We start from the raw sequence: 13,077 nt of genomic DNA on the forward strand, positions 1-13,077 counted from the left end.
TGAAAATATACCTTCCCAAAATAGAAACAAGAAAGAAGTAGAGTGCATTACAATCTCGGAAGCTTTGAAAAGAGAGAAAGAAGATGGCTTGAAAGCCTTGTGGATTAAATTTGATGTTTCGGAGGTTCTCAATTGGCAAAATAGAACAAGCGAAGTCCGTTGGAGTCAATATATATATATATATATATATATATATATATATATATATATATATATCTCAAGAGTTACCTGAGATTCTATTTCTGGCACAACAGCTTAAAGTATCAAAGTTCTCCTTTATCAGTAGAAATGTAACTATTATGACACATGCTCTTGCCAATTTTGCTTAAGCAACTCCCCTCATGTCCGGGGAAGTAATGTTGCTCTCATTTTTCCTAATAATTTTATTTTTTTATTGCCTTCATGACCTTTAATTAAACACAAGATTCTTAAAAAAAAAGAATCTACGTAAATTCAATTTGGATATGGATTTAGACAGAAAAATAGATATCAAAGTTCGGATTCAAGAACCGGGAATAGATATTAGTCAGGATTGAGATGATTGGGGTTTCACTGAAATTTGGTAATACCTAATCTGCTGCCATTTCTAAATTCATAAAAGTTAAAGAGGTAGTTTAACCACACAAAAAAAAAGGGCAAAAGCAAAAAAGCCAACTGATAAAAATATATAATTTTGCTTTCCTCTTATATAGAATGCAACATATACATATATTCTCTTGTTTAGTGAAAAAACAAATAAGAGAAAGTCAAGCAAGTAGTGAAAATGGGATTGTTTAGTTAAAAACAAAGAAGACAAATTAGCACACAAATGATTTCTAATGGCATACGCGCTTCCGCTTCTTCCATTGTCTGAATAAGCCTCGCGTGCCAAACACTCAAATGAGAGAGGTACTACTTTAATTGGTACACTCAAGAAATAATCCAATTTGTTCCACGAGACAATTTTTCATAAGAGTAAAATTCTCATCAGTACAGAGAACGACTCCTTGGCCTTTGATTACTATATGAAGGAGAGTACACACTACTCCTTTTCTACCAAATCTTGCACCACAAATAGATTGACGGGTGATCCCATAGAAAGATACCTGTTAGTTCCAACCTCTAAGAATCCTAGTGAACCTAAAAAAAATACAGCCCAGAGAAAATTACTCCTTATAGGTTCACTGGCAACATAATGTACACTAGCAAGGATATGACTTTCCCATCAAGAAACTCGACTGGTACCGCCTACAAAATAAGTTACAGTTTGCTGTCAGTTGGTAACACATTAGGAAGCCACACAAATAATCCACTCGCTTGCTGCGAGATTAGTAACGAACTTGATATGATTTATCTACACGAAGACCATCTTCCTGATAGAGCAGATAATTCCAATGTGCATCTTTTCCTTCTGTATTCCAATTATTCTGTCAACCTAAGAAAAGAACATGATAAGCACTCGAGGGCTGCAATGTAGTTGGCACAGCAACACTCAGTATGACTATTTTCTTTTACAAAATTTGACTTGTGAAAACAGGTGCAGTTCGTTCATGCCTTCTTTGGGATCAGCCTGTATTTTCATGAAAACAAAGGATGTGGTTAACAACAATAGATTCATACAGACCAAAATAAACAATTAGTGTGTTAGATTATACAACAGATGAGCAACAATAATGACAATAAATTTTCTTATCCATAAAACAAATATGATAGTATTAATAGAACTTATTATTCTTTGCATATAAATACACAATGAGATGAACCTGAGAGTAGCTAGCTGTCAGTATTCCATTTTACAATGCCTTATCACTTATATATACACTTCTTTGTGGTACACTATCTTGCTTCCCATGTAATAAAATAACTAGAACTCAGCACCTTGAGGATCAGTCAACAAGCTCATTTTGACTAACTAATATAAGCAAGCACAGAACAATTAGCAGCAATAACTGATCTAAGGCAAAAATAAAGTATCCAAGAAACTGATATTCCTAAAAAACTGCATTTCTAGGACTCGTACGAAAATGAAAATACAAAAGAGCAGTGGATTCCAAAATGTAAATCTTCAACAAAAGAACAAAGAAAATTTGATTTCAGAGAGGCAACAGACACTGATGATACCTAACTAGAAAATCAAAATACATTGAGCAAAATAATTCAAACGATTTTCAAGTGGAAGAGACCTTGTAGATTCCACCCATGTTACACGTTCAAGTGGAAACACATCTCTTCCAAATGACAAACAAGTTAGAAATTGAGTTAATCTTCATTATTAAAAAACCATACAATATATAACATTGGGGAAAAAAAGTGACATCCAAAGGCATCAGTTTGCAGTCGATTGCCCAATGTCGTGCGTGAGAATCCCATGATAGTGTGCCAAAGGTTTGCAGGACTCAGAAAAACAAAGGGATACAGAACTTAGTGCACACACTGATTAGTATTCTAAATCAAGGATTTAAATATTAGTCTATACTGCATACTGTTTTGGTATTTGAATCCTTGGTTTGACTCACAAACACAGGTTAGCATAAACAAGTGCAAAATCATGTGGAACAAGTTCATGCATTAATATTTCAAAGACAAATAGAGGGAGGAGAAAAGTCTCCATCAAAAGAAACTAGGACTACAAAAGTGAATAATAAAGTTGCTGAATTTGTAGAAATTGATTTGAATAAATAATGCACATATGTCAAAGGTTCTTAATAAGGTCAATGACACCTTCAATATACAAGCTTTTGTACTTACCCACAAGAATTTTCCTAAATGCTCGAATTTCTCAGATCGTCTCCAAATTCCAAATTCTCTTTTTCAAAGACAATTCAAAAGGAGATCTAGTCAGTTCCAACTTCCAATTACTAAAGTTGGGAAGTGATGAAATATACTGCTCAGAGATACCAGGAAAAGAAGCACTGATCTGAAGCAAGACTACTAGACAAAATGAATAGCCTCTAGCATATTGCACTCTAAGGTAGGAAGTCTAATCTTATATTAAGCAGACTGTCGTGAGTTGAGTAACTACAATATGCAACCATGGATAATTCTGGTTAGTCAAAGCATGTGGAAGGACTCTACAAGGACAGGTCCAAGTGACTACAAAAGCTCCATGACAGAAAATGATTATGCCCATTGCTCTAGACTTCATATTAAGACTCAAATGTGCTAATGGTGCTACTCGAGTCATCAAAGTGCTCGCACTTGGGACAATGCCATGCCAAGGACATTCGCCTCTAGATCTTCTATCAACTACTGCAGACCTGGTCTGCACACTAGCACCAAAGAACCAGCACATATGAAAGATCAGAGTGGTGTAATAGTTGATTGCCAGATACAGTTTGTCAGAGCATGTGGAAGAATTGAAACAAGTGCAAAGCTCCACGCTAGGAAACGTATATGCCATCAGTTTATAACTTCAAGTTGGCAAAGACTGTATGCGCTAGCAGTACAAACCTGAGCCATCAAATTGCTCGACCTGGCAAAATTCCATGTCAAGAACATATCTATGTGACATTCTGCTCTAGGTCTCATGTCAGCTGCCACAGAACCGGTCTGCAGAAATTACCATCAAAGAACCAGTATGTTTGAAAGATCGGAGTGGTTGTCACAAGTTTTAAATGGAGTCTAGTGGTTACGCTGGTGATTCATTTTTAAACATCTGCTGGTAGGACTAGAAATAGAGGAGCTCAAAAACACATGTAGCAAAAATAATGACACAGCAATACTGCAGTATTTTCTCTTAGCCAGTTCTAAGAAAAAATAAGATAACCAACCTTCAACAACCACCTGACCATTGAGCATGTTTAATGAATATTAAGTTCAATAACATTTCATCCTTCAGCAGCTCTCCTATAACAGTATTGAGATTGTGCTAGAATGCGAAGTGGAACCCTCATGTCTGAGAGAAAATAGTAGGAAATTAAAGTTCATAACCTTCATGTGCAAGTGTCTACATACTTGAAGAATTAGAATTTAGAATTGATATTGCAAGGACACGAATAACTCAACTAGTTAAATAAAACAATAAGGACACTTAGGCTTACAGTGCTTTGATTTAATTTCCTTTGCCAGCAGCAGGATTACGACCAAACTGAATGATTATTGGTTTTCCTTTGAACATGTATCCATTAACTAGATTCTGCACCATAGTAGAATAATTTTAGATCAAGATATCGTATATCTCATGGATTAAAACAAGAAATTGGAGTTTATAGGAACTGGAACATTTCCTGGCAAATTCTCTGTATCATTTTATATAATTGGTCTAAATACCATAATGCATGTCTATATTGCAGTTTTATTCCCCACAATATCTAGAATTCAGCACCAAAAAATCGAAACTATCAGTAGACTACTAGCAACACTTGTAACCATAAGAGTAACACTGACAAAAGAGGCAACATGAGATAGATGACCAATAGAACAAATACATAACAATTAATTTGGCTGCAGAACGGACATATAGTGTCATAGGTACGCACCAATGCATTCTGAGCAAGATCTACAGATGGAAATGTCACGAATGCTTGACCCCTCATTCGCCCTTCCTGTTATACAAACATCATTTTAAACGTAAGGAACAAATAACCTAAATTTATAACACCTCAACATTGTCAAACTCGTATCTGAGCATTAATGGTTAACAATAAATCAAACAACATGAATGAACAAAAAAGAAATTCTGCTTGATGCAGTATAGTAACAATTGATATGACTAGCTACAAGTATAACAGACCAACGTTCGCAAAGAAGTTCATGATGCTCCTACGTTAAGAAATGCATGATATCTATGTTATCACCATATTCCACCCTATTATGTGGTATGAAGACTTCAAAGTTCAAACCATAATGGTAACTAGGGAAGTGCTGATGTAATATAATGCAAAAACCTCAACAGAACCCTATGCTCACTTTAGAAAAACTATAGTGCATGCCTTTTCACTGCAAGAAAATAATCAAGATGCAAATCTGTCTGGTACAAGGGCATAATTATTTCTTTTGGTCTTTAAACATATTTATTCCAATCATATTAGAATTTTAATGTGCAACACTTTCCATCACTTGATTTCTACAGTATAGAAACCAAGTAGGTTACTAGGATAATAATTTCCAAACCAGTACTTCTCTTACCACTGCCAATTCGCTAATTTATAAAATCATTCTACAATCACGAATCAGAATCTGCACTTATGCAGAACAGCATTTGAAGTTCAGCATCATGTGTACTCATCAAACACTCAGGATTTAGGAACCTATCAAAACCTGATTATCATCCTTGATTCCAAGTTCCAACCACAACAAAAATATAAGAATTGAATCTCCGCGTTTGTGTTTTAGTTCCATTTCTAGTATGCCATTTTTGTGTTTCCTGATGTTGTTAAACAACAAATTGCAATAGCAAACAGGACCAGCATGTCCCTATCCCATAAAGAATAACAAAAGCACAAATGCACCACCATCTTTCCAAATTTCAGTAAGGTTGACCAAAAAGGGTATAAAGAAAAAGAAGCAAGATAAATGTCCAGATCTTGATCTTGATAAATATTTGGGATGAAACCATAGAACCAAAAGATTGAAAAGTTCATGTTATCAAAAGAAATATGCACATATACATATGACTCTGACCTGCATTAACTTAATATTGAGACCAGCTCTAGCACCTTCAATACTTTCAAAAAGTGACCCTGCAAAGATTTGGTAAGTGACAAATACATATTAGCCATGTGACTATGAAATATGATGAAGCTAGATTCACAAATACCTAAAAAGGTTCTCTGATGTGAAATGGAAAAGGAAATGGTAAGGAATCCTCCTTAATATCCAAGTTGCTTCAATTTTACTGACAGCTTACCAAATATATAGTAGAAGTCATCAACAACCACGTCTTTTGACAAGTTTTTGATGTACAAGACATTTGCAGGATTTCCAGGAGAATAGTTCTGCATGATTGAAGCAAATTATTATATGAATCAAAACATGCAAAAGAATTGTGGTCTAAATAGGATGCTGCCTTCATTCATTCAAGATACACTCATCCTAGCAACCAAATACAAATTGAATTTTCATCAAGTTTACAAAGGTGGAGAATCCAAAGGAATAACAATGTAAGAATCCATTACAAAGACATTAAACCAATAAAAGAAAAAGCAAGAATTGGCCCCTTTAAGCACAAATGCACAATAGGATTCATTAAGTGAGAGTGCCTTCACATCTTTATTAAGTTTGTGCTTAAAATCCAGTCAATTATTTCAGGCCATAGCATGCTTCTAGTTGAAATGACAAAAGTAATACAATCAATAGCCTACATGTTTCTCTGCTTCATTGTGAATGCCATAGGAGTACTCGTACAAATACCCAAACACAGTATTAAAAAGCATATCTGCAATAGATAGTAGCACTTATAAAAAAAACTTAAAATAACAATAAGCACTTATGAAACAAGGAATTTAACCAAAAAAATGAAAACTAAGGACTATTGAAGATCAAAAATACAAATTAGAATAAGATGCATGTGATCATCATGCATGGTTCCAAAATGAATTGAAAAAAGGGAGTACACTAACACAGGTTGTTAAAAGAATAGGGAGAATTTATCAGGATAGTAATATGGTTAGAAACAAAAGCTGGTTTTACCAAATTCAACTTAGAGATCTTACAGCCTAATTGGGATGAAAAGACAAAATAACCTAACTGCATATGAAAACAAAGCAAACCCTCTTTGTCCTCTCTGACATAATAACAATTTGCTAATCATTGTAGATTTGTTTTACAACATAAGAGGGATAATGCTCAGATGAGTAAATGGGTAATCATCAGAAGTGCTACTCATGCCATATATAGGATGAGCATGCAACTGGCCAGTCGGAACAGCTGTCTTAAAATTCAACAGAAGACCAGAACTAATATGCTGGTTTCTTAATCAATACCAAAATCGCAAAATGCAATAATTTTGGACATCCAATAGACCAAACACGAGTAGATGAAGCAACATTGTGGGGATGATTGTCTCACACTGAACTCAATTTGCTTTTATTTTCCTTTTCAAGTGGCTGGGTCGTTAATTCAAATACCTACATGCAGAATAGTGTCAAAAATAGAGAAGGTTGTGGTACCTTGAACATGGGAAGAGATAATATCTCCTCTGGAGGCAATTTCCCACTCTCTATCTCTTGTGGTAATGCAAAAACTTTTTGCTCCAAAACCTGATTAGCTGAGTCTGGTTCCTTTGTGCTGCCACTATAATCTGTAGTCTCCTTAGTTGTTGGCTTAGGGGTAACCTTAATCTGCAATCAGTCTAATGTTTCATCATGCCCACCTAAGTATAGTATTGAGAAGCATGTGTATTGTCACAAGAACAAGAACCTGCAAAACAGGATTTTTCTTTCTAATAACTGGAACCAAGGAAACGGGTTTTAATCCAACGTCTTCATGTGCTACACCTTTATCAACTGCAGGACCGACAATTACTTCTCGTCTCATACGCTTTCGATTGCGACCACTCTCAGCATCTTCCTAGGAAAAGGAAACATAATGACAATAGGATAGCCAGTGGTTAAGTAGAATTCTTGCACCATTATGGTAGAAGAAACTAAAAGTAAATGACTACTTCTGATGATTCCATCTCAGACTCATCACTGGAGAGATCATTCAGATTTGGTTTTGGCGATGTTGTAGTAGGAGGCGGTGGAGGTGGTGGAGGAGCAGCAGCAGGAACTGGGGGTGGTAAGGGTGGAGTAGGCAATGCCATGCGAAATGGAGCTGGAATATTCATTTTGTTCATCAAATGCAAAACCTGGAAAAAGAATTATGGTGAAAGAATCTATAATTTGATAAATCTGTAAATTTCTGTAAATTCTAATCAATATGTGGTGGAAAAATTGAAAATGTCAGAGACCATTCCAACCTGAATATAAAAACGAGGAACAGCAATAAGGGCGTTGACCATATTGGTCAATATATTCCCGTCAGGTGGTGGATATGCATACCTACAAAACAGACACACAATTGATAAACAGATTTTAAAGAGGAAAACATGTTATATCCAGAGAAAACTGGAAAGTTTTATATTGTTGCAGTGTCAAGAATATTGTGGGTTTATTTTAAATTACTAAACCATATGATGAGCTAGATGCTACTATCTAACATATATAGTTGCATTTGTAATGACTGCTAAAAGAATACAACAAAAGACCTAATGGTTTTAAATTCTTGTAGAAATGATGATACAGGAAGAAACATGAGAAAGTCATTATATTTCATAAACAATATGCCCTATTTTTAATTTACAAAAACTCAACCACAGCAAGGGACATCATAGTATGTCATTCAATCATGAATCATATAGGAAAAGTCATGATCAAAGCAATAGCTAGAACTTGAGATATAAATCTAGCAAGAGTAATCATGTGCAGGACAAAAGAGCATTCAAGGAAAACTCGAGCGAGGCCACCAATGTCAGCGAGCCAAATCGTGGATGGATAAGGAAATGTCAATCTCAACATAAGATATGTATCTTAGGTAACCTACTTCCACATTACCTCCCACTTTCTTACCTTTTCAATTTAACCCTCCCAATCTAAAACTCAATGATATTCAACACTAACTTTTAGATTATGAAATTAAACAAAAAAAACACATTAAGCAACTAATGAGTTACATAGGATAACAGACTTTTAATCATGAACATCATACTCGAGATTTGGTGGAAAAGGATAATCCACACCCAGCCTAGGAGCAATCGGTTCACCAGTAGATGAGTTCTTTTGTGTTACCAAAGATTCATTTAGATGGGATGTTTTTGCAGATGCTGAATCCTTTGCTGACTGACATTCATTTTGTTGATCGGCATTCTTCAAATTAGCCCTGCCTGCTCTCTCGACTGTTAAGACTTTTCCAAGGAATCTCAACCTGAAAAAGTCCACCCAACAACAATAGGAGAGACAGAGCAATCAAAAAGGAAAAGTTAGAGAGGTAGAGGAAAAACATGAGTTTGATTTTAGAAAAATGAAGCAGAAAGCAGAAGCGCTACTTCTTCAAGGCCCAAAATGTCAAAAAGAAATAAGATTAACAAGGATCACCAACAACAAATTAGTTAAGAGGATCCACCTGTTCAATTGTGATTGTGCTTGAGCAGCCAGCGCTTCGTCCTTGAAATCCACAAAAGCGCAATTCCTTAGCCTACAAACAGAAAAAGTTTAAAAGGAACTTCACCAAAGGAAAAGGAACGTGTGGTAAAGTGGATACACTTAATAGGACTTATATTTTCGAATGAGCAGTTATGCTAACTAATGTGAACGATAAAAATAGGTCAGTTTCAGTAAGAAGGCATATTAACTGCATTCAAGTCAAAATAGTTTGCAGCTTTTGAGAAAAAATAATAAAGCTTAAAGATATAAAAGAATCATTTATCAACTATTTTAACGAGACAAAGGAGCATTCTTTTTTTTCTTTGGTCATCCACAAAAGTTGGCTCATTTGGTGAATGAAAGAGCTCTCAATTCAAGAAGTCCTTGCATGATCTCAGGAGTCCGCAAGTAATTGTGCTCAACCAGTTTTACTTCCATCATAAATGAAAAGATCCCTCTAATTCCAGCCTCTTGTATCCTTTCTGATTAACAGTCTCTTGCTTTATCGTTGGTTCCATATACAATATACAAGCATAAACTTTGGAAATATATAAATCCAATATCCCTTTCTTATAGAAAAAGTTATGAAGCAGATTCCCATTATTTGGAAACATCAATTTGTTTGAAAATATTAATTAGATAGGAGTAAAGATATTTTCTGGTAAAATCAGATAAAGATAAATAATGTTTTAGAAGCACCACCAAGTGGTTGAGCAGATAGAGATATTCTAAAGTTGGTACATCACCTTGCAAGAAAACTGCAGCCAACTACGTTTTTCAAGACAACCTGTCTTCATCAGCCACTTCCATGAACATAAATTGGTAAAAGGCCGACAATTTACTTGATAATTTTAAATATCACAAACAAGAACAATATTTTTAAAGATCTTATTCGGTAATCTAATATACTGCTGCTGGGTGGCAGAAACACAGAAATGACATTCAAAAGGAAAAAAAAGAATTAGATGACCTCTTTGACAAAAAAATTTGGAGACAATAATGAAACAGAACCCAGTTGTGTTTAATTAGGAGACTGAAAAAGAGGAATCCATGGACGATTTTCTGATACCTGGTTCACTTGGTAACTCCCTAAAACAAAATAATTGCAATCATATTATGTCTCAGTTCATAATAGTTGCCTCATGTAAGAATATTGTGCCCCTCTCATGTAAAACAAATTATGGATTGTAACTTCACGCATATGTACCATTAAAATTCTTACATTATCTGTAGCACTGATAACCTGGATTGTAGCTTCACGCATATGTACCATTAAAATTCTTACATTATCTGTAGCACTGATAACCTGGATTGTAGCTTCACGCATATGTACCATTAAAATTCTTACATTATCTGTAGCACTGATAACCATTAAGTTTAAAACATTGATCATTGAAGATTTGATTACCACGGTTATAGACATATCCAGCATCAAATGATTCAAATCATTCCTAAACTAGCAATTCAACAACCACAGTCATGGACATATGCAAGTCCAGCACCAAATCATTCCAAACTAGCAATCCTCTCTCATGTTCCAAACAGCACCAAAGTCATACTATTCTTGCTCCAGCTGTATTTCTGTTTGTGGTCCTGTCACTTCTCAAGTCACCAAAATATTATCCAACAAACATGTAGGATAGATAATCACTGAATCTCCTATGTATAGGTCTTATCCTGTGTCCTTCTACTGGCACAGGCTTGTACAAATTCACAGGTGAGAATGATCATTCCCTATCAGTAGTAACAAAAGAATATGCAAACACGACAGACATGTAACTAGACATTCTGAGTCCGAGGACAGGTTGGAACTCAAGGTTTCAAACTTTAGAAATTGCAATATTAGTTAATTCTTTCTTATTAATACTATTATATAGGTCACAACAGTTTGGTATTTAAAGTAGGTCTCAGTCTACTGCAAAAGTAGCTAAACAAAAATTGTATTTAATTATTTTCCTGACATTTAAATTCATAAACACCCTTCACACAAGTCGAAATTATCTTCCCTACCTACGAATAGCTTGAGTTAAAAATGCCCACTACAAATAGATGCAATTGGTGCATCAATCACTAGATGAAGAGACAGAGAGAGAGAGAGAGAGGCATTAACTAGTATACTCTTGTATAAGCCTATTACCGTTTAGAATCCCAGCTTCTCAAAAGTGATTACTATGTTCCTTATTGTTCCACCAGTCACTTCCCGGCACACTAAGTTCCATAATATATGCTCTCTTATGCAGATTCTAAATGAAAAATAATGTGTAAGGATCATTCCATTTTGGAAGACAATACTGATCCCATTCCAAACATGAAATCATATAAGCTTATTGCTCTTCTTGATCCGTGCACAACCTGTCATCCTTAATATCTTTGAAATGACTAGTAAACCTAAACACAAATTTGTGAGACTAATTTTATTAAAAAAAATTACCAAGAAACTGGCAGGAGATGAGCAGAAGTCCACATATAGAAATACTGCTTCTTTATAGAAACACAAACCTATTGCTTCCTAGAAGCAAACAAACAAACTAATTCCGTCATCTTTTGAGAGTTTCCTATTTCAGATCATCTACGACCAAAAAGACAAAGAGTCAGGAACAACCCACAGATGTCTATTATCAAGAACACAACATACGAACCCAAAAGTCCATCAAGTCATAATCTCAGACGAGAAATCAGACATTATGGGCTTTTGATTTTCCCAGATCAACATCACACGTAAGGGATCAAAGACACGGAGTAAACGAGGGGAACCTGGGCAGATATGACCTCCCACAAGCGCATGGGGCGGACGGAGGAAGCGCCGTAGTGAGAAAAGAGGGGAGAGAGCACGTCGTGAGGTAATGCTTCCGGCAGATGCCGGACCAGAAGGGTCGCCGCTGCCACCCCAGGGGCCCTCGGCTGCGGGATATAAACTAATTCCGTTCTCTTTTGAGAAGTTCCTCTTTCAGATCATCTAAGACCAAATCGACGAGCGTCAAGAACAGCCCACAGATGTCTATTATCAAGAACACAACAAACGAACCCAAAAGTCCTCAAAATGACAAGCTCAGCCGAGAAATCAGACATTATGAGCTTCGGATTTTCCCAGATCAACATCACACGTAAAGGACCAAAGATACGGAGGAAACGAGGGGAACCGGGGCAGAAATTACCTCCCACCAGCGCAAGGGCGGACGGAGGAAGCGCCGTAGTGAGAAAAGAGGCGAGAAAGCACGTCATAAGGCATCGCTTCCGGTAGATGCCGGACCAGAATGGTCGCAGCCGCCGCGACCCCAGCACCACCCGAGGAGCCCTCGGCTGCGGGCACCGAGTTCGGCGGCGGAGGCGGCACCATCCGTGGTTCATGAGGCGGCGGTGGCGGAGGGGTATGATGGAAGGTTCTCGACATTCGCCCGACGAATGGCTCCGCTTCTAATTCTTCGTCTTCTAGGGCTTCAACTTCAACTGTAGCCCGGACAAGAGAGGCGGAGGTGAAGTCAACAGGGCGGTGTCTGGACTCCGGGTGAGAGGGATGCATTGCACGTGATTTATCGTGGGTAGTAAAAGTAGAGAATCAGCCAATGTCCATCAATTAATGGGCCGAAGTCCAAATTGCTCCATCTCGGTCCGCTAAGGCCCACATTGACCGGCCCTGTATCTGGTTTGACCATTGTAAGATACTTGATGTTGAATCCATGGGATCTGATTAAGATAATTCATTAACATCCTGAAAATAATCAATATGATTCTCAAGCACACATATAAATAAATATACATATATATATATATATATATGCTAGTTAGAAAAATTATATGACTAATTCAGGTCGCATCAGACAACATAAATGATATTTTGTATATAATCCAGTGGGATGAGAATGAATTGGATGGGGGCAAATTAGGTGAGTTTTTCTTCCTAATTTGTTGAATGATAAATCATAATGTACCAACTATTTGAAGTCGATTATATGGATAAAGCTATATAAAATAATAT

The 13,077-nt window shown here is 36.3% G+C and overlaps 1 protein-coding gene across 9 annotated transcripts; it reads right to left on the reverse strand.

Moving 5' to 3' along the window:
• Positions 1–917: 917 nt before the first annotated feature.
• On the reverse strand, positions 918–12,600 carry LOC135583929 (U11/U12 small nuclear ribonucleoprotein 65 kDa protein-like). 9 transcript variants are annotated; one of them, XR_010501387.1, is made up of 15 exons: positions 12,257–12,600; positions 9,082–9,153; positions 8,668–8,883; positions 7,880–7,961; positions 7,583–7,768; positions 7,339–7,488; positions 7,089–7,259; positions 5,828–5,915; positions 5,602–5,660; positions 4,458–4,523; positions 4,020–4,114; positions 3,750–3,874; positions 3,430–3,528; positions 2,728–2,785; positions 918–1,549 (listed from the first exon to the last, which is right to left on the reverse strand). XR_010501387.1 is itself a non-coding variant. In XM_065168528.1 (12 exons), exons 1-11 carry the CDS (start codon positions 12,490–12,492, stop codon positions 4,031–4,033), a joined length of 1,410 nt encoding a protein of 469 aa, XP_065024600.1. In that variant the 5' UTR covers positions 12,493–12,600; the 3' UTR covers positions 918–1,549; positions 4,020–4,030. The 9 variants fall into 9 exon arrangements, 2 of the variants coding, with proteins under 2 accessions (XP_065024600.1, XP_065024601.1); XR_010501388.1 differs by lacking the exon at positions 3,430–3,528; XR_010501386.1 differs by lacking the exon at positions 2,728–2,785.
• Between the last annotated feature and the right edge of the window lie 477 nt (positions 12,601–13,077).

This window comes from Musa acuminata, chromosome BXJ3-9, assembly GCF_036884655.1.
Source record: "Musa acuminata AAA Group cultivar baxijiao chromosome BXJ3-9, Cavendish_Baxijiao_AAA, whole genome shotgun sequence".
Classification (NCBI taxonomy): Eukaryota; Viridiplantae; Streptophyta; class Magnoliopsida; order Zingiberales; family Musaceae; genus Musa; species Musa acuminata.

Excerpts from the sequence above, each read along its gene's own strand:
- LOC135583929 (XM_065168528.1), bottom strand. The coding sequence starts at position 12,492 with ATGTCGAGAACCTTCCATCATACCCCTCCGCCACCGCCGCCTCATGAA. Across the intron at positions 7,962-8,667 it reads CCTTTTCCACCAAATCTCGA|GTATGCATATCCACCACCTG; the intron begins GTATGATGTTCA and ends TCTGTTTTGTAG. Across the intron at positions 5,916-7,088 it reads TATCTCTTCCCATGTTCAAG|AACTATTCTCCTGGAAATCC; the intron begins GTACCACAACCT and ends TCAATCATGCAG.